Source organism: Cherax quadricarinatus, chromosome 58 (assembly GCF_038502225.1).
Source record: "Cherax quadricarinatus isolate ZL_2023a chromosome 58, ASM3850222v1, whole genome shotgun sequence".
NCBI classification, from domain to species: Eukaryota; Metazoa; Arthropoda; class Malacostraca; order Decapoda; family Parastacidae; genus Cherax; species Cherax quadricarinatus.
The window spans coordinates 14028278-14055032 of NC_091349.1; the positions used below are offsets into that span (position 1 = coordinate 14028278).

General features: G+C 40.3%; 1 protein-coding gene across 1 annotated transcript in view; it reads right to left on the bottom strand.

The window, feature by feature from the left end:
- Nucleotides 1–26755, bottom strand: part of arr (low-density lipoprotein receptor-related protein 6) — a 172474-nt gene that overhangs the window by 129795 nt on the left and 15924 nt on the right. The window contains exons 2-5 of the mRNA XM_053790208.2: nucleotides 23451–23536; nucleotides 23014–23145; nucleotides 20214–20404; nucleotides 314–524 (exon numbers count right to left, since the gene is read on the bottom strand). Of these exons, the coding sequence (XP_053646183.1) occupies nucleotides 314–524; nucleotides 20214–20404; nucleotides 23014–23145; nucleotides 23451–23536 (620 nt within the window). The remainder of the gene's footprint in view (nucleotides 1–313; nucleotides 525–20213; nucleotides 20405–23013; nucleotides 23146–23450; nucleotides 23537–26755) is intronic.

The following is a 26755-nucleotide window of genomic DNA, read 5'->3' on the forward strand; positions in this document are numbered from 1 at the left end:
CAGGATTATACAGCGCATGTCGGGGGGAGGGATGGAAGGTATTCAGACTCAATTCAGGGAACTGGAGCACAGATCAAATTCCCTAGATCAAGAGCCCCTCACCAGCATCAAGGAACCTCCCTTGAGTACACATGATGCAGTAGTCACTGCGTTGTGTGTACTCCTTAAAAAGTTATCAGAAGTAGCTAGGTTTTGACAAATATAGCTGCTTCTGATAACTTTTTGAGCTCCAAGCCATGTTACATACAGTATAATAATTAGGACATATAAAGCTCAAAATGTATAAGATATGACTAGTGTATAAAAACATTACCTTTGTTCTCCTCTTCCCATCAAAATCTACTGATGCAATGTAATTCAATTTTGCATCAGCCCAGTACACGACTCGCTGGTCATAGTCCACAGTGAGTCCATTAGGCCAGAAAATTTCATCTTTAATAATGACTGATCTTGTTGAGGAATCTCCATTCATCCCAGCTCTTTCAATCTTGGGATTTTCTCCCCAGTCTGTCCAAAACATTAACCTGCAAAATCCAGAAACTGCTCACTTTTGAAAATCTTAAAATACAAAAATATAAATAAGACGTAGTGCCTATTTTTGGGTGTTTGTTCAAAATTATTGGCATATTAGAAACTATTTTTGGTGTGCCTGGCTCCTGACAACTTCTGCTAATTATCCTGGCATATCTCACTAAAAAAAAGGTATGAATCAATTATAGAAGCAATTGTTTCAATGCCTTTCCCCTCTTTTCACACAAATTTCTGTTATCAAGCATTATGTGCCTTACGAAATGTGGGAAAATGTTGCACGAGTTGGGGAATAAGTAAGAGTGTCTTGAGTGAACTGGTAGGGGTCCTGAATCAAATTAAAGGCGTGTGGGATGTTACCAGTAATAGTTTAACCCTTTGACTGTCGCGGCCGTATATATACGTTTGTGAGGTACCATGTTTGACGTATATATACTCATAAATTCTAGCGGCTTCAAATCAGGCAGGAGAAAGCTAGTAGGCCCACATGTGAGAGAATGGGTCTGTGTGGTCAGTGTGCACCACATAAAAAAAATCCTGGAGCACGCAGTGCATAATGAGAAAAAAAAAACTCCGACCGTTTTTTTTAATTAAAATGCCGACTTTGTGGTCTATTTTCGTATAGTATTTGTGGTTGTATTCTCGTTTTCATGGTCTCATTTGATAGAATGGAAACTATATTATAGAAATGGAGGTGATTTTGATTAATTTTACTATAAAAAGAACCTGGAAATGGAGCACAAAGTACAGGAAATGTTTGATTTTTGCCGATGTTCAAAAGTAAACAAATGATGTCATTTTCCAATAAATGTCCAAATAGCCATTCTAATACGCAGTCATGAATGGGTTGATGTAATTTTTACAATTATTACAGTATTGCAGTAGTCTGCATAACAGTAAATCTTCTATTTTTTGTTTGAATAAAATTTCAAAATAAAAAGCAAGAGTAATATCACAGGGACCTGGAGACATGACTGATGAACAAAGAAAATCTTATTTTAGAGCCAGGAATGTCTGCATTGTTCATTCTGGACCTTATTTTGAAATTGTCGTATTTTTTAATTTTCGTGAAATTGGCCAAATTGCAAATTTCTGACCATGTTATTGGGTAGTTGAAATCGGTAAATGGGCAGTTTCTTGTGCTCAATCGATAGAAAAAATAGAGTTCTGAAGAAATAGTTATGAGTTTGGTTGACTGGAATAACGGAATTAGCCGAAAATAGGGCTCAAAGTGGGCGAAATTGCCGATTTTTAAATATCGCCGAAGTCGCTAACTTCGCGAGAGCGTAATTCCGTCAGTTTTCCATCAAATTTCGTTTTTTTGGTGTCTTTACAATCGGGAAAAGATTCTCTATCATTTCATAAGAAAAAATAATTTTTTTTTTTCGAATATTTTGCGACACCAGGAGCAACTTCAGGATTGGGCCCTTCGACAGTCAAAGGGTTAAGATTATCTACCATCTCTAATGTTCATTAGACAGAAAGAAAAAGACCAATAATCTTGCCAGAGTGCAAACCTGTTAAAAAACTTCCATTCCACACTCATGTGACAAAACAGTAGCACCTCCCAGGGTAGGAGGATCTATCAGACTACTATATTACTGAATATGAAAACAAAAAATTACAATACTGACCTAATATAAAATCAATATTCTAATTTATTGGTCTCATCTGTTTTAAGAAGAATCCCTTTCATGCTGGCAATGAATAATTAGTTTATTTCCTGCCCTAAAACTGGCCGAATTACCATACATTACTAGCCATAAGGCAAGCTTTTTAAAAATTAAATGAGTATGCCAAGAGTAATACCCCTATTCCCATTTTATGAGTGCAAACCACCCAAAAAAAATGTGAAAAAATTATCAAGTAAAAAAAAAATACTCAGGCAATTCATCACCACTTTGTTGCTGTTAAGATGAAGGGTTGCGATGAATCCAAGTCAATTTCATTGCAATGAGACTTATCAGTTTCCTTTCTTACAGTATATTATAAACATTATTGACATAAAAAAAACTAAAATATGGTGGTTCTGAATATATGGTACTACAGGAGGCCCTCCACATTCGCAAAGGTTAGGGGATCAAGAACCTCGTGAATCTTGAAAATCAGCGAATGTTTGGTGCACAAATATGATGAAGGGAAATACAGTGGTCCCTCGTTTTTCGTAATTAATCCGTTCCTGGAGCCGTTACTATAAACGAAATTTACGATTTACGAATCAATTTTCCCCATAAGAAATAATGTAAATACAATTAATCCGTTCCTGACACCCAGAAGTATTAAAACAAAAAAAATTTTAACATGAAATATACATGTAGTACATAAACAATACAATGGGAAATGATGAATGAAACATTAACAGCATAACACTTACCTTTATTTGAGATTCTTCTTAGTGTATGGGAGACTGGAGGAGGAGAGAGAGTGGATTGTTTATAGTTTGGAAGGGGAATCCTCTTCCATCAACACCTCAGGTACCATCTGCTTTTCTGGGGTTGCTTCTCTTCTCTGTTTCTTAATGCCACTAGGACCACCTTGAGAGTCACTGGAGTCCTGTCTCACAAAATAACTGTGGAGAGAGCTCTGTTTCTGGCATCTCTTTAACACTTCCCTAAAATGGCCCAAGACTTTGTCACTGTACATGTTGCCAATATGGCTTGCAACAACCTTGTTAGGGTTATGTTTCTCCATAAAGCTTTCCATCTTACCCCACATAGTAAAAATCTCTTTAATTTCTGAAGAAGGCACCTTCTTCCATCTCTCTTCCTCCTCCTCTGCAGCAAGATTCTGAGCTGCAAAGTGTTGCTCTTCCTGCTGAAGCTCTTGCAGCTCCTCAGTGTTGAGCTCTTCATTGTGGTCTTCCACCAATTCTTCCACATCCTCCAAACTCACATCCAACCCCATGGAACTCCCCAGTGCCACAATTGATTTTACAACAGACATAGGCTCATTAGGGTCAGTCCCAAATCCTTCAAAATCCCTCTTGTCAACACAATCTGGCCACAATTTTCCCCAGGCAAAGTTCAAAGTCTTGGTAGTCACTCCCTCCCAAGCCATACCTATAAGGGTTATGCAGTGGAGGATGCTGAAGTGTTCTCTCCAAAATTCCCTTAGGGTCAAGTGAGTGTCTGTGGTCACAGTCAAGCACCTGTGAAACATTGCTTTTCTGTAGAGTTTTTTAAAGTTTGCAATAACCTGCTGGTCCATGGGCTGGAGGAGAGGAGTGGTATTCGGGGGCAAGAACTTTACTGTGATGAACCCAAACTCCTCGAAAATTAGGTCATCCAAGTTTGGAGGATGAGCAGGTGCATTGTCCATTATTAGCAGGCACTTGAGATCCAATTTCTTTTCCAGGAGATACTCCTTCACACTAGGGCCAAACACTTCATTGAACCACTCGACGAAAATTTCCCTCGTGACCCATGCCTTACTATTAGATTTCCAAAACACACAATTTACTCTTCATAACATTATTTTTCCTGAACACTCTGGGATTTTCAGAATGGTACACTAGTAATGGCTTCACTTTGAAATCCCCACTAGCATTAGCACAGATCATTAGTGTCAGCCTGTCTTTCATAGGCTTGTGTCCTGGCATTGCCTTTTCCTCTTGTGTAATGAAGGTCCTCTTTGGCATTTTCTTCCAAAAGAGGCCTGTTTCGTCACAATTGAACACTTGTTCAGGTTTCAGTCCTTCAGCCTCTATGTACTCCTGGAACTCATGCACATATTTTTCAGCCGCCTTGTGGTCCAAACTGGCAGCCTCACCATGCCTTACCACTCGTATGCCAGTACGGTTCTTAAATCTCTCAAACCAGCCTTTGCTGGCCTTAAATTCACTCACTTCACCACTATTTGCAGGCAATTTCTTTACCAAATCTTCATGCAACTGCCTAGCCTTTTCACAAATAATCGAAGTTATAAGAGTATCTCCTGCTAATTGTTTCTCATTTATCCACACCAATAATAACTTCTCAACCTCTTCCAGTACTGGTGATCTCATTTTTGTCAGCATAGTTACTCCCTTCGCAACAACAGCATCCTTTATTTCCTTTTTCTTGGCCACTATGGAACATAAGGTTGTGTAGGGTTTCTTATACATCCTGGACAGTTCGGCCACACTTGTACCACTTTCATATTGTTCAATGATGGTTTTCTTAAATTCAATCATATTTCTCACCTTCTTTACCACAGGCTTGGCACTAGGAGCTTTCTTTGGAGCCATAGTAGCTTATTTAGTACTTGCAAGCATTAAAATAAATGGAATATTATGAAATATTTCGCTGGAGCACGTGAGGGGACCTTCGCTCACTGGTAAACAATGCCAGACTGGCTGCCGCCCCGGCTCACGCCGTGGGTACGCGTCCCGGACGAACTACGACTCGCGAGTCAACGTATGAAAAGCGAGTCCATGTTTATACGAAAATACCCCTATGATTGGCGAATTTTACGATTGCCGGGAACTTCGAAAAGCGGGGGACCACTGTATAATAATACTGTACTGTAGCGTTCGCAATTGTTTTGATGTGCATATATTGTTTCTTCAACACATCAGTCATTTCCCACTGATGCAGGGTGACCTAAAAAGAAAGAAAATCCCCAAAAAGAAAATACTTTCATCATCATCATTCGACACTTTCACCTTACTCATACATAATCACTGTCTTTACAGAGGCGCTCAGATACGACAGTTTAGAAGTCCCTCCAAACTGCCAATATCCCAAACCCCTCCTTTAAAGTACAGGCACTGTACCTCCCATTTCCAGGACTCAAGTCTGGCTAACTGGTTTCCCTGAATCCCTTCATAAGATATTACCCTGCTCACACTCCAACAGCTCATCAGGTCCCAAAAACCATTCGTCTCCATTCACTCCTATCTAACACACTCACGCAAGCTTGCTGGAAGTCCAAGTCCCTCACCCACAAAACCTCCTTTACCCCCTCCCACCAATCTTTTCAAGGATGACTCCTACCCCGCCTTCCTTCCCTTACAGATTTATACATTCTCCAAGTCACTGTGCTTTGATCCATTCTCTCTAAATGACCAAACCCACCTCAACAGCCCCTCTTTAGCCCTATGACTTATGCTTTTATTAACTCCACACCTTCTAATTTCCACACTCCAAATTTTCTGCATATTTACACCACACACTGCCCTTAGACAGGACATCTCCATTGCCTCCAACCACCTCCTTGCTGCAGCATTTACAACCCAAGCTTCACACTCATATAAGAGAGTTGGTACCACTATACTTTCGTACATTCCCTTCTTTGCCTCCACAGATAACGTTTTTTGTCTCCACATATACCTCAACATACCAATCACCTTTTTTCCTTCATTGATTCTATGGTTAACTTCATCCTTCATAAACCCATCCACTGACAAGTCAACTCTCAAAATATTTGAAAACATTCACTTCTTCCATATTCCCTCTCTCCAATGTGATACCCAATTTTTCTGTATCTAAATCATTTGATACCCTCATCACCTTACTCTTACCTATATTCACTTTCAACTTTCTACCTTTACACACCTTCCCAAACTCGTCCACTAACCTTTGCAACTTTTCTTTAGGATCTCCCATAAGCACAGTATCATCAGCAAAAAGTAACTCAATTCCCATTTTGTATTTGATTCAACATAATTTAATCCCACCCCTCTCCCGAACACTCTAGCATTTACTTCTTTTACAACCCCATCTATAAATATGTTAAATAACCATGGTGACATTACACATCCCTTTCTAAGACCTACTTTTACCGGGAAGTAATATCTCTCTCTTCTACACACCCTAACCTGAGCCTCATTATCCTCATAAAAACTCTTTACAGCATTTAGTAACTTGCCACCTATTCCATATACTTGCAACATCTGCCACACTGTTCCCCTATCCACTCTATCATATGCCTTTTCTAAATCCATAAATGCAATAAAAATTTCCCTACCTTTATCTAAATACTGTTCACATACATGCTTCAATGTAAACACTTTATCTACACATTCCCTACCCACTCTAAAACCTCCATGCTCATCTGCAATCCTACATTCTGTCTTACCTCTAATTCTTTCAATTATAGCCCTACCGTACACTTTTCCTGCTATACTCAGTAAACTTATTCCTCTACAATTTTTACAATCTCTTTTGTTCCCCTTCCCTTTATATAAACATTTATGAAGGGATTCAGGGAAACTGGCAGGCCGGGCTTGAGTCCTGGAGATGGGAAGTACAGTGCCTGCACTCTGAAGGAGGGGTGTTATGTTGCAGTTTAAAAACTGTAGTGTAAAGCACCCTTCTGGCAAGACAGTGATGGAGTGAATGATGGTGAAAGTTTTTCTTTTTCGGGCCACCCTGCCTTGGTGGGAATCGGCCAGTGTGCTAATAAAAAAAAAATACATGCTCTCTGCCAATCCCTAGGTACCTTCCCCTCTTTCACACATTTATTAAACAAAAATACTAACCACTCCAACACTATATCCCCCCTGCTTTTAACATTTCTGTCATGATCCCGTCAGTTCCTGCTGCTTTACCCCTTTTCATTCTACGTAATGCCTCACGCACCTCCCCCACACTCACATCACATATACATTTTATTTTTTTTTTATTAGCACACTGGCCGATTCCCATCAAGGCAGGGTGGCCCGAAAAAGAAAAACTTTCACCATCATTCACTCCATCACTGTCTTGCCAGAAGGGTGCTTTACACTACAGTTTTTAAACTGCAACATTTACACCCCTCCTTCAGAGTGCAGGCACTGTACTTCCCATCTCCAGGACTCAAGCCCGGCCTGCCAGTTTCCCTGAATCCCTTCATAAATGTTACTTTGCTCACACTCCAACAGCACATCAGGTATTAAAAACCATTTGTCTCCATTCACTTCTATCAAACACGCTCACGCAGGCCCGCTGGAAGTCCAAGCCCCTCGCACACAAAACCTCCTTTACCCCCTCCCTCCAACCTTTCCTAGGCCGACCCCTACCCCGCCTTCCTTCCACTACAGACTGATACACTCTTGAAGTCATTCTGTTTCGCTCCATTCTCTCTACATGTCCGAACCACCTCAACAACCCTTCCTCAGCCCTCTGGACAACAGTTTTGGCAATCCCGCACCTCCTCCTCACTTCCAAACTACGAATTCTCTGCGTTATATTCACACCACACATTGCCCTCAGACATGACATCTCCACTGCCTCCAGCCTTCTCCTCGCTGCAACATTCATCACCTATGCTTCACACCTATATAAGAGTGTTGGTAAAACTATACTCTCATACAATCCCCTCTTTGCCTCAAAGGACAAAGTTCTTTGTCTCCACAGACTCCTAAGTGCACCACTCACCCTTTTCCCCTCATCAATTCTATGATTCACCTCATCTTTCATAGACCCATCCACTGACACGTCCACTCCCAAATATCTGAATACATTCACCTCCTCCATACTCTCTCCCTCCAATCTGATATCCAATCTTGCATCACCTAATCTTTTTGTTATCCTCATAACCTTACTCTTTCCTGTATGCACTTTTAATTTTCTTCTTTTACATACCATACCAAATTCATCCACCAACCTCTGCAACTTCTCTTCAGAATCTCCCAAGTGCACAGTGTCATCAGCAAAGAGCAACTGTGACAACTCCCACTTTGTGTTAGATTCTATCTTTTAACTCCACGCCTCTTGCCAAAACCCTCGCATTTACTTCTCTTACAACCCCATCAATAAATATATTAAACAACCACGGTGACATCACACATCCTTGTCTAAGGCCTACTTTTACTGGGAAATAATCTCCCTCTTTCCTACATACTCTAGCTTGAGCCTCACTATCCTCGTAAAAAATCTTCACTGCTTTCAGTAACCTACCTCCTACACCATACATCTGCAACATCTGCCACATTGCCCCCCTATCCACCCTGTCATACGCCTTTTCCAAATCCATAAATGCCACAAAAACCTCTTTAGCCTTATCTAAATACTGTTCAGTTATATGTTTCACTGTAAACACCTGGTCCACACACCCCCTACGTTTCCTTGTTCATCCCCTATCCTATTCTCCATCTTACTTTTAATTCTTTCAATAATAACTCTACCATACACTTTAGAAGGTATACTCAACAGACTTATCCCCCATATAATTTTTACACTCTCTTTTGTCCCCTTTGCCTTTGTACAAAGGAACTATGCATGCTCTCTGCCAATCCCTAGGTACCTTACCCTCTTCCATACATTTATTAAACAATAGCACCAACCACTCCAAAACTATATCCCCACCTGCTTTTAACATTTCTATCTTTATCTCATCAATCCCGGCTGCCTTACCCCCTTTCATTTTACCTATTGCCTCACAAACTTCCCCCACACTCACAACTGGCTCTTCCTCACTCCTACAAGATGTTATTCCTCCTTGCCCTATACATGAAATCACAGCTTCCCTATCTTCATCAACATTTAACAATTCCTCAAAATATTCCCTCCATCTTCTCAATACCTCTAACTCTCCATTTAATAACTCTCCTCTCCTATTTTTAACTGACAAATCCATTTGTTCTCTAGACTTCCTTAACTTGTTAATCTCACTCCAAAACTTTTTCTTATTTTCAACAAAATTTGTTGATAACATCTCACCCACTCTCTCATTTGCTCTCTTTTTACATTGCTTCACCACTCTCTTAACCTCTCTTTTTCTCCATATACTCTTCCCTCCTTGCATCACTTCTACTTTGTAAAAACTTCTAATATGCCAACTTTTTCTCCCTTACTACTCTCTTTACATCATCATTCCACCAATCACTCCTCTTCCCTCCCACACCCACTTTCCTGTAACCACAAACTTCTGCTGAACACTCTAACACATTTTTAAGCCTACCCTATTACCTATGCGCTCATTAGCCCATCTATCCTCCAATAGCTGATTATATCTTACCCTAACTGCCTCCTCTTTTAGTTTATAAACCTTCACCTCTCTCTTCCCTGATGCTTCTATTCTCCTTGTATCCCATCTACCTTTTACTCTCAGTGTAGCTACAACTAAAAAGTGATCTGACATATCTGTGGCCCCTCTATAAACATGTACATCCTTAAGTGTACTTAAGTCTTTTATCTACCAATACATAATCCAACAAGCTACTGTCATTTCGCCCTACATCATATCTTGTATACTTAATTATCCTTCTTTTCTTAAAATATGTATTACCTATAACTATGGTATAAACCTTGGTAATAAATACCGACAAGTTGGTTTAGAAAGACACGTAAGCAAACACTATAACATATTTATTAGAAAACGTTTCGGTCCTGGGACCTTGATCACTTCTAACATACAGAGGTAGAAAGACATTACAGTGGACCCCCGCATAACGATTACCTCCAAATGTGACCAATTATGTAAGTGTATTTATGTAAGTGCATTTGTACGTGTATGTTTCGGGGTCTGAAATAGACTAATCTACTTCACAATATTTCTTATGGGAACAAATTCGGTCAGTACTGGCACCTGAACATACTTCTGGAGTGAAAAAATATCGTTAACCGGGGGTCCACTGTATATATATAGGCGGAGAGTGAGATGTGACGCACGTGACCTGAGGAATGTCATAAGAACATAAGAATGGAGGAACACTGTAGAAGGCCTACTGGCCCATGCGAGGCAGGTCCTTATCAAAACAACCTCTGCCTATGATGAGGATGGGTAGACGATGAATTCATGTGACTCCTGTGTTGTTGGGTTGGTGCTGCTTAAGTATCATGTATGCCAATGTTTTTGAAATTTTGTAGTTTCCAGTGTTGCGTTCTATAGTGTCGGTGACGGCGATTAGTGAGGCTTCTAGGCACCGTCGGCGTCTGAGGTCTGGTTCGGTGAGAACGAGTTGTGCCTCGTTCCAGTTCATCAAATGCCCCGTGGAGTCTCTGTGGAGGACACAGGCGTACCTTACATCGTCTCTGTTAGAGGCATTTCGATGCTCATTCAGGCGGACTGCAAGATCTCTGCCTGTCTCGCCTACATATTTCTTGGGACAGAACCCACAGGGGATAGTGTAGACGCCTGCTGTAGAAGTTAGAGGTGTGGGGCTGCGTTTCGTAGTGAGGTCTTTGATAGAGGATGTGTTTTTGGTGGAAACGTTGATGTTACTCATAGCAAGTGCCCGGCGAGTATTCGTGGAAACATCGCCACATGGGAGTACTATGAACTGTTTAGGGGGCTATTCCATGGGCGGTTTGTTGAGGATAGCTTGTGCCTTGAGTCTGCAATCTCGGATGAAGAAAGATGGGAACTGAAGACGTGTAAAGGCTTGTGTTATGTAAGTGCATTCTTCTTCTAGAAAACAAGGGCTGGAGATGCGAAGAGCTCTCAAGAAGAAGCCAATGAGGACTCCTCTCTTAGTGTGGGTGTCTTGGTGTGAATAAAAGTGTATAAGATCGTCCTTGTTTTCTATACACTTTGAAGAGAAGTTTGTCACTATCGGGAGATCTGCACAGTAGAACGTCGAGGAAAGGAAGTTTGCCATCATTTTCGAGTTCAAGTGTAAACTTTATTGATGGTTCAACTGCATTGATCTTGTTGAGAAGGGCCTGGATATTGAGACGTCTCGGATAGAAAACCAATATATCATCAACGTATCTTAGCCAGGTAACGGTGTTGGGAATGAGGGTGCTGAATTTCTCTGTCTCCAAGTTTTCCATGAAGAGGTTGGCAAGCACAGCACTGAGCGGGCTGCCCATTGCCATCCCAAAGCATTGTTTGTAACAGTTGTCCTGATACTTGAAGAAGTTGAAATTAACACACAGTTCCACTAGATTGATGAAATCTAGAAGAGGTAAAGGGAGGTCGTGGTTTTCAGTGAGCCTCTGTCTCAGAATGTTGATTGCAGCGTCAGTAGGAACGTTGGTAAAGAGGGCTGTGACATCGAAGGAAGCCATGCTTTTGTTTTTGACATTCAGGTTGGAAATTCGGGAGAGAAGGTCACCTGAGTGTTTGAGGTGGGCTTGACTGATAGTGCCCAGAAGCGCTGAAAGGTATTTGGCAAGGTGGCCGGCTAGTCTGTGTGGTGCACTCCCTATGCCCGAAGTGATAGGCCATAGTGGGATGCCATGTTTGTGCGTCTTAGGAAGGCCATACAGGCGTGCTGGTTTCGGATGACCTGGTAAAAGTTTAAGTAGTTTTTTGCCTTGTTCTGATTTTCGTAAGATGCTACGAGCCTTTTGAAGAAAAGTCTGGGTACTTTGAAGTAGCACTGATTCCGATACAGGCTGGTATGTGTTGGCATCGTTGAGAAGATTTAAGACTTTATTGTTGTAGTCGACAGTGTTGAGTAACACCACACCACCTCCTTTGTCAGCGGTTGTAATGACGATATCATCGTTGTTGGCCAAGTTCCTGAGTGCTTGGATGTATCTTCTGGGAATGACCGGTCTTGAAGGCTCAGTAGCTAACCGTCACCGAGACAGAAGCCCTCAGCCTAGGGCTCAAGTTTACTACTGGCATCAACAAGAAACATAATCTGGTGGATATGGTAACCAAGAACCAACCTTTTGGAGACTCCGAGTTTCAAAAGGGCTTTGTCCAAGGAATTATCACTGCTGCAGCTACTGAGCCTTCAAGACCGGTCATTCCCAGAAGATACATCCAAGCACTCAGGAACTTGGCCAACAACGATGATATCGTCATGATATCGCCGGGCACTTGCTATGAGTAACATCAACGTTTCCACCAAAAACACATCCTCTATCAAAGACCTCACTACGAAACGCAGCCCCACACCTCTAACTTCTACAGCAGGCGTCTACACTATCCCCTGTGGGTTCTGTCCCAAGAAATATGTAGGCGAGACAGGCAGAGATCTTGCAGTCCGCCTGAATGAGCATCGAAATGCCTCTAACAGAGACGATGTAAGGTACGCCTGTGTCCTCCACAGAGACTCCACGGGGCATTTGATGAACTGGAATGAGGCACAACTCGTTCTCACCGAACCAGACCTCAGACACCGACGGTGCCTAGAAGCCTCACTAATCGCCGTCACCGACACTATAGAACGCAACACTGGAAACTACAAAATTTCAAAAACATTGGCATACATGATACTTAAGCAGCACCAACCCAACAACACAGGAGTCACATGATTTCATCGTCTACCCATCCTCATCATAGGCAGAGGTTGTTTTGATAAGGACCTGCCTCGCATGGGCCAGTAGGCCTTCTACAGTGTTCCTCCATTCTTATGTTCTTATGACATTCCTCAGGTCACGTGCGTCACATCTCACTCTCCGCCTATATATATAATGTCTTTCTACCTCTGTATGTTAGGAGTTATCAAGGTCCCAGGACCGAAACGTTTTCTAATAAATATGTTATAGTGTTTGCTTACGTGTCTTTCTAAACCACCTATAACTATATACACTTTATATAAACAGTTTAATATTTCTTTACATTCTGTAGTGTATTATGATATACAGTGGACCCCCGCATAACGATTACCTCCGAATGCGACCAATTATGTATTTATGTAAGTGTGTTTGTACGTGTATGTTTGGGGGTCTGAAATGGACTAATCTACTTCACAATATTTCTTATGGGAACAAATTCGGTCAGTACTGGCACCTGAACATACTTCTGGAGTGAAAAAATATCGTTAACCGGGGGTCCACTGTAGTATTATGTTTTTATATACGTACAATATTTCTGCAGTTAGCCTCACAAATACAGTACTCCATTTTCTCTTACAATAAGAGCATGGGAAGATACTACCGTGAAAGTTGGACAGGAAACGGCGGACGTTTCCACTGCTGCCTCTATCATCACATTATGACTTATTTATTCATTCTAGAGTACATATCATGTTTATGTTAATTATATTGTTTATTATGCCATATTAGATGAATTGTGATAGATAAATAAGCCATACAGTTGATATTAGCATCATATTCAAGTACAGTGGACCCCCACTTTACGATCAGCTCCCAATGCAACCAATTATCTAAGTGTATTTATATAAGTGCGTTTGTACGTGTATGTTTGGGGGTCTGAAATGTACTAATCTAATTCACAATATTCCTTATGGGACCAAATTCGTTCAGTAATGGCACCTGAACATACTTCTGGAATGAAATAATATCGTAAGCCGGGGGTCCACTGTATTTTGTCTTGTCTCCAGAGTGCAGGAACAGATTAATGGCTTTTCAATTAATTTAAATGAGGAAAACTGATTTGATATACGAGTAAATTGAGTTACGAGCTAGGTCACAGAACAGATTAAACTCCTAAGTCAAGATTCCACTGTATTGTATATTATTATTATTAACACATCGGCCTTTCGCTGTCTTGCCAGAGGTATGCCTACACTACTGTTATACAACTGCAACATTAACATACCTCCGTCAGAGTGCAGATATTGTACTTTCCATCTCCAGGACTCAAGTCCAGCCTGCCGGTTTCCCTTCATCCCTTCATAAATGTTACCTTGCTTACACTCCAACAGTACATCAAGTCCTAAAAACCATTTGTCTCCATTCGCTCCTAACACTCATGCATGCTTGCTGGAAGTCCAAGCCGCTCGCACACAAAACCTCCTTTACCCCCTCCCTCCATCCTTTCCTAGGCCAACCCCTTCCCTGCCTTCCCTCCACTACAGATTTGCATACTCTCAAAGTCATTCTATTTTTGCATACTCTCAAAGTCATTCTATTTCATTCCATCCTCTCAATATGTCCAAACCATCTCAATAACCTCTCCTCAGCCCTCTGGATAATAGCTTTGGTAATCCCACACCTCCTAATCTCCAAACTACAGATTCTCTGCACTATATTCACACCACACATTGCCCTCAGACATGACATCTCCACTGCCTCCAGCCTTCTCCTTGTTGCAACATTCACAACCCATGCCTCACACCCATACAAGAGCACTGGTATAATTATACTCTCATACATTCGTCCTCGAAAGGGTTGGAAAGAGGGGGTAAAGGAGGTTTTGTGGGCGAGAGGCTTGGACTTCCAGCAAGCGTGCATGAGCGTGTTAGATAGGAGTGAATGGAGACGAATGATACTTGGGACCTGACGATCTGTTGGAGTGTGAGCAGGGTAATATTTAGTGAAGGGATTCAGGGAAACCGGTTATTTTCTTATAGTCGGACTTGAGTCCTGGAAATGGGAAGTACAATGCCTGCACTTTAAAGGAGGGGTTTGGGATATTGGCAGTTTGGAAGGATATGTTGTGTATATGCTTCTAAACTGTTGTGTTCTGAGCACCTCTGCAAAAACAGTGATAATGTGTGAGTGTGGTGAAAGTGTTGAATGATGATGAAAGTATTTTCTTTTTGGGGATTTTCTTTCTTTTTTGGGTCACCCTGCCTCGGTGGGAGACGGCCGACTTGTTGAAAAAAAAAAAAAAAAAACATTCCCCTCTTTGCTTTCATGGATAAAGTTCTCTGTCTCCACAGATTCCTCAGTGCACAACTCGCCTTTTTCCCCTCGTCAATTCCATGATTCACTTCATCCTTCATAGACCCATCTGCTGACACGTCCACTCCCAAATATCTGAACACATTCACCTCCTCCATACTCTTTCCCTCCAATCTGATATCCAATCTTCCATTGCCTAATTTTTTTATCACCACCACCTTAATCTTTCTTATATTCACTTTTAACTTCCTTCTTTTACATACCCTGCCAAACTCATCAACTAACCTCTGCAACTTCTCCTCAGAATCTCCCAAAAGCACAGTGTCATCAACAAAGAGCAACTGTGACAGCTCCCACTTTGTGTTAGACTTTTTAAATTTTAACCCCACACATCTTACCAACACCCAAGCATTCACTTCTCTTACTACTCCATCTATAACATCACACATCCCTGTCTAAGGCCTACTTTTACTGGGAAACAGTCCTCCTCTTGCCTACATACTCTAACCCGAGCCTCACTAGCCTTCAAAAACCTACCTCCTATTCCCTACATTTGCAACATCTGCCATATTGCCATATATTGTAGGGCAATATAATAATATTTACCTAGCCTAACAATACTGCTTCCTTAGCCTATTGAATCACGAACAATCATAAAACACATGAAAACATTGTAAAATATTGTACAGTGGTACCTTGATTTACGAGTGCCCCAACTTACGAGTTTTCTGTTACGAGCCGTCGCTCGGTTGATTTTATGCTTTGATTTGCGAACCAAAATCTGAGTTATGAGCGAGCTTCAAATATGCCGCCACTCTCAGAGGAGAGAAAATATCAAAAACCTTGATAATAACCAGTGTGTAACATCCTTTCAATTCTGATACCACTGGTAGTGACATCCTGCCAGAATGTTCTATAACGTATGCCCTAAGCAACGAGAAACCATTCTGTAACATATATAATACATGTTCGGCAGGCCGGCTGGTTGGGTGGCCGGCTGGCTGGCTGGCCGATTTGCTTTTGCAGCCTCTATCTCCTTCTGTCTGTCTCTGTCTATCTCTGTCTGTCTCTGTCTCTATCTCACAGGTACACATAAATACAGTTATACATAGTGTACATTACTTAGGATAACCCAAAAAATCCAGACAAAGTGCTATACTATGCTTGTAGATATAAGGCATAATAAGCATGACTGGCAAGTAATACACATTTTCACTTGTTCAGGAATCAGACGTGACCGACTCTGCATCGTGTGTAATACCTGCTGGTTCATGAGCGGCTCTCTCCGAGACAGAGAGACAAGTCGAGACAGGAAGACAGAAATACAGAAAGACAGATAAGCAGAGACAGTGATAAACAGAGACAGAAGTAGACAGACAGATAGACAGATAGAAACAGATAGACAGAAGCAAACAGATAGACAGACATGTTTATTTGTAACAGTAAAAAATAAATCCAAGGCAGTGCACAATCATCAAGTGTCACTCCACTGGCAGTAGAGTGACAGATAGATAGATATAAACAAACAGACAGACATGTTTATTTGTAACAGTGAAAAATAAAGCCAAGGCAGTGCACGATCATCAAATGTCACTCCACTGCCAGTGGAGCGACACTCGTCTTACACAGTGCTTCAAGGAGTTTCACATATACTTCAGCATTTCTAAAACATTGCTGGGACCTGGCAAAAAAGGCAAAAATCATTTATTTATAAATACATTTTACTTATTTAAAAAACCGTAACAAAACAATTGGGGTTGTTTTTTGGGGGCTGGAATGGATTAATGGCTTTTCAATTAATTTCAATGAGGAAAACTGATTTGATATACAAGCAAATTGAGTTATGAGCTCGGTCATGGAACGAATTAAACTTGTAAGTCAAGGTACCACTGTATATACATGTTATTTTTTAATAACAAATAATGAGCAAACAAAACACTCACCACTCATAAGTTTAGGCAGATGAACTCTGACAACTTGTGATGATGATGACAATGACGATGATGGTGGTGATGATAGTTAGCCATGCAGTTACTGATGACAGATGAAGATGATTGAGTATGATTGGGAGGCTGGGGATTCGCGAATGTTCAAAGTTCGCAAAAGTTGAACTCATGAAAGTGGAGGGCTAGCTGCATATAGTATTGTACGGAATAAAATTTTTGTTACAGTATTTCACGAGGGCTAGCTGCATATAGTATTGTACGGAATAAAATTTTTGTTACAGTATTTCACTATGTTACCAAACTAAATCATGGTACTAGCATTTATCATAATTAAGGCAGCATTTAAAAAATATATGTACCACAGGCAATATTTAACCCTTTGACTGTCGCAACCCCCAATCCTGAGGTGTCTCCTGGTGTCGCAAAATTTAAAAAAAAAAAAATTATTTTTTCTTATGAAATGATAGAGAATCTTTTCCCGATTGTAATGACACCAAAAAAAAAACGAAATTTGATGGAAACTGACGGAATTATGCTCTCGTGAAGTTAGCGACCTCGGCGCTGTTTACAAATCGGCAATTTTGCCCACTTTGAGCCCTATTTTCGGCTAATTCCATTGTTCCAATCGCCCAAACTCATAGCTATTTCTTTAGAACTCCATTTTTTCTATCGATTGAGTACAAGAAACTGCCCATTTACCGATTTCAACTACCTAATAATGTGGTCAGAAATTTGCAATTTGGCCAATTTCACGAAAACTAAAAAATATGACAATTTCAAAATAAGGTCCAGAATGAACAATGCACACATTCCTGGCTCTAAAATAACATTTTCTTTGCTCATCAGTCATGTCTCCAGGCTCCTCTGATATTACTCTTGCTTTCCATTTTGAATTTTTATTCAAACAAAAAATAGAAGACTTACTATTATTACTATTATTATTACTGTAATAATTGTATAAATAACATTAACCCATTCATGACTGCATATTAGAATGGCTAGTTGGACATTTATTGGACAATGGCATCATTTGTTTACTTTTGAACATTGGCAAAAATCAAACATTTCCCCTACTTTGAGCTCCATTTCTAGGTTCTTTTTATTGTAAAATCAATCAAAATCACCTCTATTTCTATAATATGTTTTCCATTCTATCAAATGAGACCAAGAAAACAAGAATACAACCATAAATACTATACGAAAATAGACCACAAAGTCGGCATTTTAATTTAAAAAAAAAAACGGTCGGAGTTTTTTTTTTCTCATTATGCACTGCATGCTCCAGGATTTTTTTTATATGGTGCACACTGACCACACAGACCCATTCTCTCACATGTGGGCCTACCAGCTTTCTCCTGCTTGATTTGAAGCCGCTAGAATTTATGAGTATATATACGTCAAACACGGTACCTCGTAAGACGTATATATACGGCCGCGACAGTCAAAGGGTTAAGTAGTTACAAATTCTAGCAGAGTATAGAATAGCTGTATACGCATGACATAAGCGAACTTATACAATGCTATGAAAAACAAAGTTTATCATACCATACATTCTAGTTATTGCTTGTTGATGTGGAACTGGGTGGAAAGGGTTGATATAGCCCTACTGGGCTGGGGTGGATCACTGTGGTTTTTTGTGTTAACAGTTGCACTGGAGGGTTCAAGTATTCTGTAATGCATCCCTGGTCCGTTTTACCCTGCAGTACTTTGTACAGTCGTTGATAAGTTTTCACCTGTTCCAGACTCTGCTTCACACCAATTCTTCCCAGTCTCGTCAGCATTAACCCTTAAACTGTCCAAGCAGATCTACGTTCACATATGTAGTGCTCCAAAAGTAGATCTACGTTTTTTTTTTACATATTTTCAAGGTAATAAGATCACATAAATAATGTGAGTAGTCACGAAAGCGCTTGGAATTTCACTCCTCTTTCACAATGGTTTTTTTGCACATATTTTCAAATACAACAAAAAAACAAAAAAAGTAGATTAAGTTTTTTTAACACGTTTTCAAAGGTAAAAAAAAAAATCTACTTTTTTACATACTTTCAAATGTTGAAAAAACGTATATATATGTTTGGCCCGTCTACAGGTTAAACACTTGGATTAGACTATAACTGTTATTAAAAATAACTTACATAGTATCAGCAGCGGAATCTTCCCTCGGCAACATAATCAGCTAACACACTCACCATCAAACTTAATGTCATTTTAAGTTTACAAACCATCCATCAGTAAACCTGCATTGTTAGGCAGGCTCTCCTTCCTTGTCACAGTTTTAAAGTAGAGCTACATTTTCTGAGCACTAAGTGGGGGACCTTACCCCCCCCCCCCATCCAAACATATAGTAACATTTTGGTCTTCAGCTTTATTAATATTAGTCATTACAGTCTGCACTAGTCAATGAACAAGCTCTTATTTTCTTGTCTCTTAACTGTACAAAAGGATGACTCATAAAAGAATGAGGAGTTTCCATTGCACATGCACAACCGCAAAGCGGATGATAAGCTGTGCTGCTATACACAACCCTCATGCCCAACTTTGGCATATAGTACCCACATTTTGCACACAAGCTGAGGCTTCCATGCTTATGTATGGTACCATTCAGGCTTCTCAAAAGCTATTTAAGTTTTGATGCATTTTTTCAATTCCATTTACAAACAACTGCACTATGTACTGTAGTAACACGGATTTATGGTAGAGTAGATTTAGGTGCTCCAATTACTTTACATGTTTAACAATTACTTTAAGAACATTTTCAATGCAACTTTTTTTTTATAACACACCAGCTGTCTCTCACCAAAATAGGGTGGTGAACCCCCCCCCCCCCCCCAAAGAAAAAAAACTTTCACCATCATTCACTGCATCACCATCTTTCCAGAGGCATACCAACATTACAGATCAGTTGCCTTTCCAAACATCATTATCCTTACTCCTTTTTCCAAGTGCAGACACTACTTCCCACCTCCAGGACTCAAGTCTGGCTAACTGCTTTCCCTCAAGTCCTTAATAAATGTTACCTTGTTCACACTCCAGTAGCATGTCAAGTCATAAAAACCACTTGCCTCCACTCACCAATATCTAACATTCTCCCACACGCCTGCTGAATGTCCACACCCCTCACAATTTATCTGCTAAAAAAGCTCTACTTAAAAATAACATGCTTGTACTGGAAACAGAGAAGAGTACTATTACTATATAACTTATTCCAGTACCTTCAAAATGTCCACACCCCTCACAATTTATCTGCTAAAAAAAGCTCTACTTAAAAATAACATGCTTGTACTGGAAACAGAGAAGAGTACTATTACTATATAACTTATTCCAGTACCTTCAAATGGTTTGAACTAACCCTTCAGATGGAACAAGAGCAATGGCTCTAGGCTGATCAAGGTCCTGCCAAAAGAGAACACATCTGTGTTTGGTATACAACCCAGCGACCTCTATTTTATTGGTGTCAGAATCCGTCCAGTACAACTTCTCACTCAACCAGTCGACTGCTAAGCCATCAGGTGAAATAATCCCCCTTGATATCACTGTCACCTGGAAACCAAATTAATATAATATGTAAGCAACATATACTCTTAGCATCAAAATTACATACAAAATTTAATGGAAAGTTTACAAGATGCTTCTTCTCAATTTGCTTTGGAAAAATAAAATTTTGGCTTAAGTCTACATTGATAAATTATTAACCAAGTGATACTGTTGAAGAAAACTTGGTTATTTGTGAATATACACCAAAATGCAACATTCCAAAACTTAACTAATGTTACAATACAAGGAATTCATAACATGAACCCTTTTACTGTTAGCAGTTCCCAAACTGAAAGCCCATTCTGCATTGCCAATTTTTTTTAACCCCTTGACTGTCGCAACCCCAAATCCTGAGGTGTCTCCTGGTGTTGGAAAAAAAAAATTTTCTTATGAAATGATGGAGAATCTTTTCCCAATGGTAATGACATCAAAAGAATGATGGAAAACTTATGGAATTAAGCTCTCGCAGCAAAGTTAGTGACCTCAGCGATATTTATGAATTGGCAATTTCCCCCACTTTGAGCCCTATTTTCGGCTAACTCCATTGTTCCAGTCAACCAAACTCATAGCTATTTCTTTAGAATTCCAGTTGTTCTATCAACTGAGTACAAGAAACTGCCCATTTACCGATTTCAACTACCCAATAATGTGGTCAGAAATTTGCAATTTGGCCAATTTCATGCAAATTAAAAAATATGCCAATTTCAAAATAGGGTCCAGAATGAACAATGCAGACATTCCTGGCTCTAAAATAATATTTTCTTTGTTCATTAGTCATGTCTTCAGGCCCCTCTGATATTGCTCCTGCTTTCTATTTTGAATTTTTATTCAAACAAAAAATAGAAGATTTACTGTTATGCAGACTACTGCAATATTGTAATAATTGTATAAATAATGTCAACCCATTCATGACTGCATATTAGAATGGCTAGTTGGACATTTATTGGACAATGACATTATTTGTTTACTTTTGAACATCGGCAAAAATCAAACATTTCCCCTACTGTGAGCTCCATTTCAAGGTTCTTTTCATAGTAAAACCAATCAAAATCACCTCTTTTTCTATAATACGTTTTCCATTCTATCAAATGAGACCAAGAAAACGAGAATACAACCATAAATACTATACGAAAATACACCGCAAAGTCGACGTTTTTAATCCAAAAACACGGTTGGAGTTTTTTTTTTCTCATTATGCACTGCGTGGTGCAGGAATTTTTTTATATGGTGCACACTGACCACACAGACCCATTCTCTCAAATGTGGGCCTACCAGCTTTCTCCTGTTTGATTTGAAGCTGCTAGAATTTTTGAGTATACGTATATACGTCAAACACGGTGGCTCGTAAGACGTATATATACGACCGAAACAAAGGGTTAACCCCTTTACTGTAGTATACCCGGGGAAAAAATCCTTCATATGTTTACCTGGAGTTTACTGGAGAGGGTTTCGGGAGTCAATGCCCCCGCGGCCCGGTCTGAGACCAGGCCTCATGGTGGATCAGGGTCTGATCAACCAGGCTGTTACTGCTGGCCGCACGCAAGCTGACGTACGAACTACAGCCCGGTTGATTAGGTACTGACTTTAGTTGCCTGTCCAGTGCCTTCTTGAAGACAGCCAGGGGTCTATTGGTAATCCCCCTTATGTATGCTGGGAGGCAACTGAACAGTCTTGGGCCCTGGACACTTATTGTGTTGTCTCTCAGTGTACTCGTGGCGCCCCTGCTTTTCATCGGGGGAATGTTGCACCTCCTGCCAAGTCTTTTGCTTTCATAGAGAGTGATTTTTGTTTGCAGGTTTGGTACCAATCCCTCCAGGACCTTCCATGTGTACATTATCATGCATCTCTTTCTCCTGCATTCGAGGAATACAGATCAAGGACCTTCAACCGTTCCCAGTAGTTTAGGTGCCTTATAGTACTTATGTGTGCCATGAAAGTTCTTTGTACACTCTCCAGGTCTGCAATGTCACCAGCCTTGAAGGGGGCTGTTAGTGTACAGCAGCGTTCCAGCCTAGAGAGCACAAGCGATTTGAAGAAAATCATCATGGGCTTGGCGTCCCTAGTTTTGAAGGTTCCTGTTCTTTATTTCCTCTTATCTGCATGGGGAAGTGGAACAGAATTATTCCTCCATAAGCCATGCATGTTGTAAGAGGCGACTATAATGCCAGGAGCAAGGGGCTAGTAACCCCTTCTCCTGTGGCAAGATTTTGAAAAAAAAAAAAATATATATAGAATGAAGGAGTGCATTTTTATGAATCAAATAAAACTAAAATTTGTGGAATCTAATACAGTTTTATGAAGTGTTGAAGTTTGGGTAGTTAAACCTTAATCATTTGTCTGTTTATGTATTTTTAAATTTTACAATACAGTATTATTCACAAAATAAAACCTGGAAGATTATTCAAAGAACCACAGACTTATTGCAAGGCATCCAAACACAGCCAGCAAATAGAAGATGGACATGCAACCAAAAAGTGTGTTTATGTATGAAATATATAGTAGCTAAGTATTGCTACTGAATAATTAAAAGAAAGACAGCATAAGAAATTAAATACAAAGGCTGAGATTAAAGTTTTTGAATAAACTTTTTATGACATCTTTATTTTAGTTCTTACCTCTCTATGGCCTTTTGTTCCCCCACCAATCTTGTTGACCTGTACACACTTGATGAGTTCATTGTCAATGTCAGTCCAGCAAACCAGCTGCCCCTTGTAGTAATAATCCACAGATGCCGCATCAGTGACATCCTACAGAAGCAGGGTGGATTAGTAATCAAAGTTTGGAGTACTCTTGGTAACATTTCATTAATGTTAAATAATCTTCTGATTTGACAAGAAAGCTTTTTTTGAAACATTTGTTTAATAAAACAATGTAGTAAATTTAATTACTGAACATCATTCTGCACAAGGGTATGACTAGTCAGAATATTGTAATGATAGCTGCATAAAAATATACCAGAGAAACATTTTATAGTTAATCATCCACACACTCAAAAGATCACCACAGAAAACAATGATCCAGAAGAATTACAACGAAAACACATATTACACACCTTAATAATTTGCCGTGAAGGCCTCTCTTTCCCAACTTCTATTATGCGAATATCTCTGCGGTTGGCAAACAGCAGTTCGGGATAACCTGGAAAAAAAAAAAATGCTCTAAATATTTACAGTCTTATTGTTATGAATTTATAATAATCAAATAATTACCATGTGCAATGGCTAGAGTCATTACCAATAGCATCATAATAAGAAAGTTAAGTAAACCATTGGTTAAGAAGCAATCTTTAAACACTTTTTTTTGCTATCAGATGGTAGAAAAATTGTGAAATTTTTCATGATGATCATGCTGTGATGTTCATTCAGGATGGTGCAAATTAGTGGAAAAATGTGGTAAGCTGCGGGATGTTTGTCCTCCATCTCACAATCAACCTACGGGCAAGGTCACTGTCTCTATAAGGTAGGCCTATTTTAATGTAAACAAATCTTGCACACTGTCAGTTCTGCATGTGTACATGCCTTATGCTATACTCAAGTCATATGTTAGTGAATTGATTTTTTCATCAATCCATCTCTTTTCTGCATAGTAAAAATGACAAGAGACAAGTAAAGTGATGCTAGACATGCCAAGAAGCACAAGCATGAAGTCTTGGTGTTATAGATAAACTTAAAAGTGGAGATCATATGATGAATGAACAGTATGAGTGGCATCAGCTAATTACACCCACCCTCCACAGCAATCCACTGTGTAGCTGAGCTGCATAACCATCTCCAAACACTTCTAAGAGACCAAGGAGTTTAATCCTTTAACTGTGTACAAAGTATGTACTGAGGACTACACGCCCAATGTACTAGTAAGCACAATTTTTCATGACCTGAAATATGCCACATTCCCATTTTTTTTGTTTTACCTGAGCACAATGTTTTGGGTCTCCTACAACCTATTTATGCCTCTGAATAAATCGAAGACCAGACAGGTCCCCATAGTGAATCATGGGTAACACTGGAAATGGCTGGAAGATACCCTATTCATCCCAAATTTCTTATAATTTCACAATGCATTTTACTGGAGACACTTGCACCATCTGCCAAGTCTATTAACAATGGAGAGACTTCAGTGTGCAGATTTGGGACTAGTTCTTCCAAGATTTTCTGGGTGTAAATTATGATGTACCTTTCTCATTTACATTCCAAGGAATATACTCTAGTTGAAGAGACTTCAAGCATTCCTAGTTGTTCAGATGTTCGGCTGAATGCATATGGGGAGTGAAAGTTCTCTATGCTTTCCAGATCAGTAATATACCCTGCCTTGAAGAGGGCACATTAATATATTACAGTCAGGAGAGAACAAATGATTAGAAGAGTATCATCACTGGCTCAACATCTATTAGATATGTTAGGTTTGTCAGGTTAGTGGAGTAAGAAGAAATATGACTGCCAACAACTTGAGGGCACCAAAGTGAATGTATTCAGTTCCCTATCTGGTTAGACTAGAATAATAATGCATAACAGACTCCTAAGTGCACCACTCACTCTTTTCCCCTCATAGAATTGATGAGGGGAAAAGAGTGAGTGGTGCACTTAGGAGTCTGTGGAGACAAAGAACTTTGTCCTTGGAGGCAAAGAGGGGAATGTATGAGAGTATAGTTTTACCAACGCTCTTATATGGGTGTGAAGCATGGGTGATGAATGTTGCAGTGAGGAGAAGGCTAGAGGCAGTGGAGATGTCATGTCTGAGAGCAATGTGTGGTGTGAATATAATGCAGAGAATTCGTAGTTTGGAAGTTAGGAGGAGGTGCGGGATTACCAAAACTGTTGTCCAGAGGGCTGAGGAAGGGTTGTTGAGGTGGTTCGGACATGTAGAGAGAATGGAGCGAAACAGAATGACTTCAAGAGTGTATCAGTCTGTAGTGGAAGGAAGGCGGGGTAGGGGTCGGCCTAGGAAAGGTTGGAGGGAGGGGGTAAAGGAGGTTTTGTGTGCGAGGGGCTTGGACTTCCAGCAGGCATGCGTGAGCGTGTTTGATAGGAGTGAATGGAGACAAATGGTTTTTAATACTTGACGTGCTGTTGGAGTGTGAGCAAAGTAACATTTATGAAGGGGTTCAGGGAAACCGGCAGGCCGGACTTGAGTCCTGGAGATGGGAAGTACAGTGCCTGCACTCTGAAGGAGGGGTGTTAATGTTGCAGTTTAAAAACTAGTGTAAAGCACCCTTCTGGCAAGACAGTGATGGAGTGAATGATGGTGAAAGTTTTTCTTTTTCGGGCCACTCTGCCTTGGTGGGAATCGGCCAGTGTGATAATAAAATAAAATAAAAATAATAATAATAATAATAATAATAATACAGTGGACCCCCGCATAACGATTTTAATCCGTGCAAGAGGGGTAATTGTTATGCGAAATAATCGGTATGTGAATGAATTTTCCCCATAAGAAATAATGGAAATAAAATTAATCCGTGCAAGACACCCAAAAGTATGAAAAAAAAAATTTTTTACCACATGAAATATACATTTTCCTACACACAAAGAGAAGGATACATGCACAATAGTAGAGTAGTACATGCACAGTATATATTGTGCATGTACTAGTCTACTAAATGAAGAATAAATGACACTTACCTTTATTGAAGATGCAGCAATGACTGATGAGACACTGTGTCCTGGGAGTGCCTTTTCCTCCTGAGTACTGTAGGTCCTGTTTGGTATTTTCTTCCAGAACAGGCCTTATCACACTGTGTATGCCACTACGATTCTTAAATCTCTCAAACCAACCTTTGCTGGCTTTAAATTCACCAATATGAGCACTAGTTCCAGGCATTTTTCCCTGTTCACCTGGGTGTTAGTCGACTTGTGTGGGTTGCATCCTGGGAGACAAGATTAAGGACCCCAATGGAAATAAGTTAGACAGTCTTCGATGACACTGACTTTTTTGGGTTATCCTGGGTGGAAAATCCTCTGGGGTTAATTGTTTCTTGGTATTCTCAATAAGCCACACCAACAACGGTGCTACAGCAGCAGCAGCAGCAGCAGCTGACAGTGCTACAGCAGCAGCAGACGATGCTACAGCAGCAGCAGCAGCTGACGGTGGTACAGCAGCAACAGACGATGCTACAGCAGCAGCAGACGATGCTACAGCAGCAACAGATGATGTTACAGCAGCAGCAGACGATGCTACAGCAGCAGCAGCAGCTGACGGTGGTACAGCAGCAACAGACGATGCTACAGCAGCAACAGACGATGCTACAGCAGCAGCAGACGATGCTACAGCAGCAGCAGCAGCTGACGGTGGTACAGCAGCAACAGACGATGCTACAGCAGCAACAGACGATGTTACAGCAGCAGCAGACGATGCTACAGC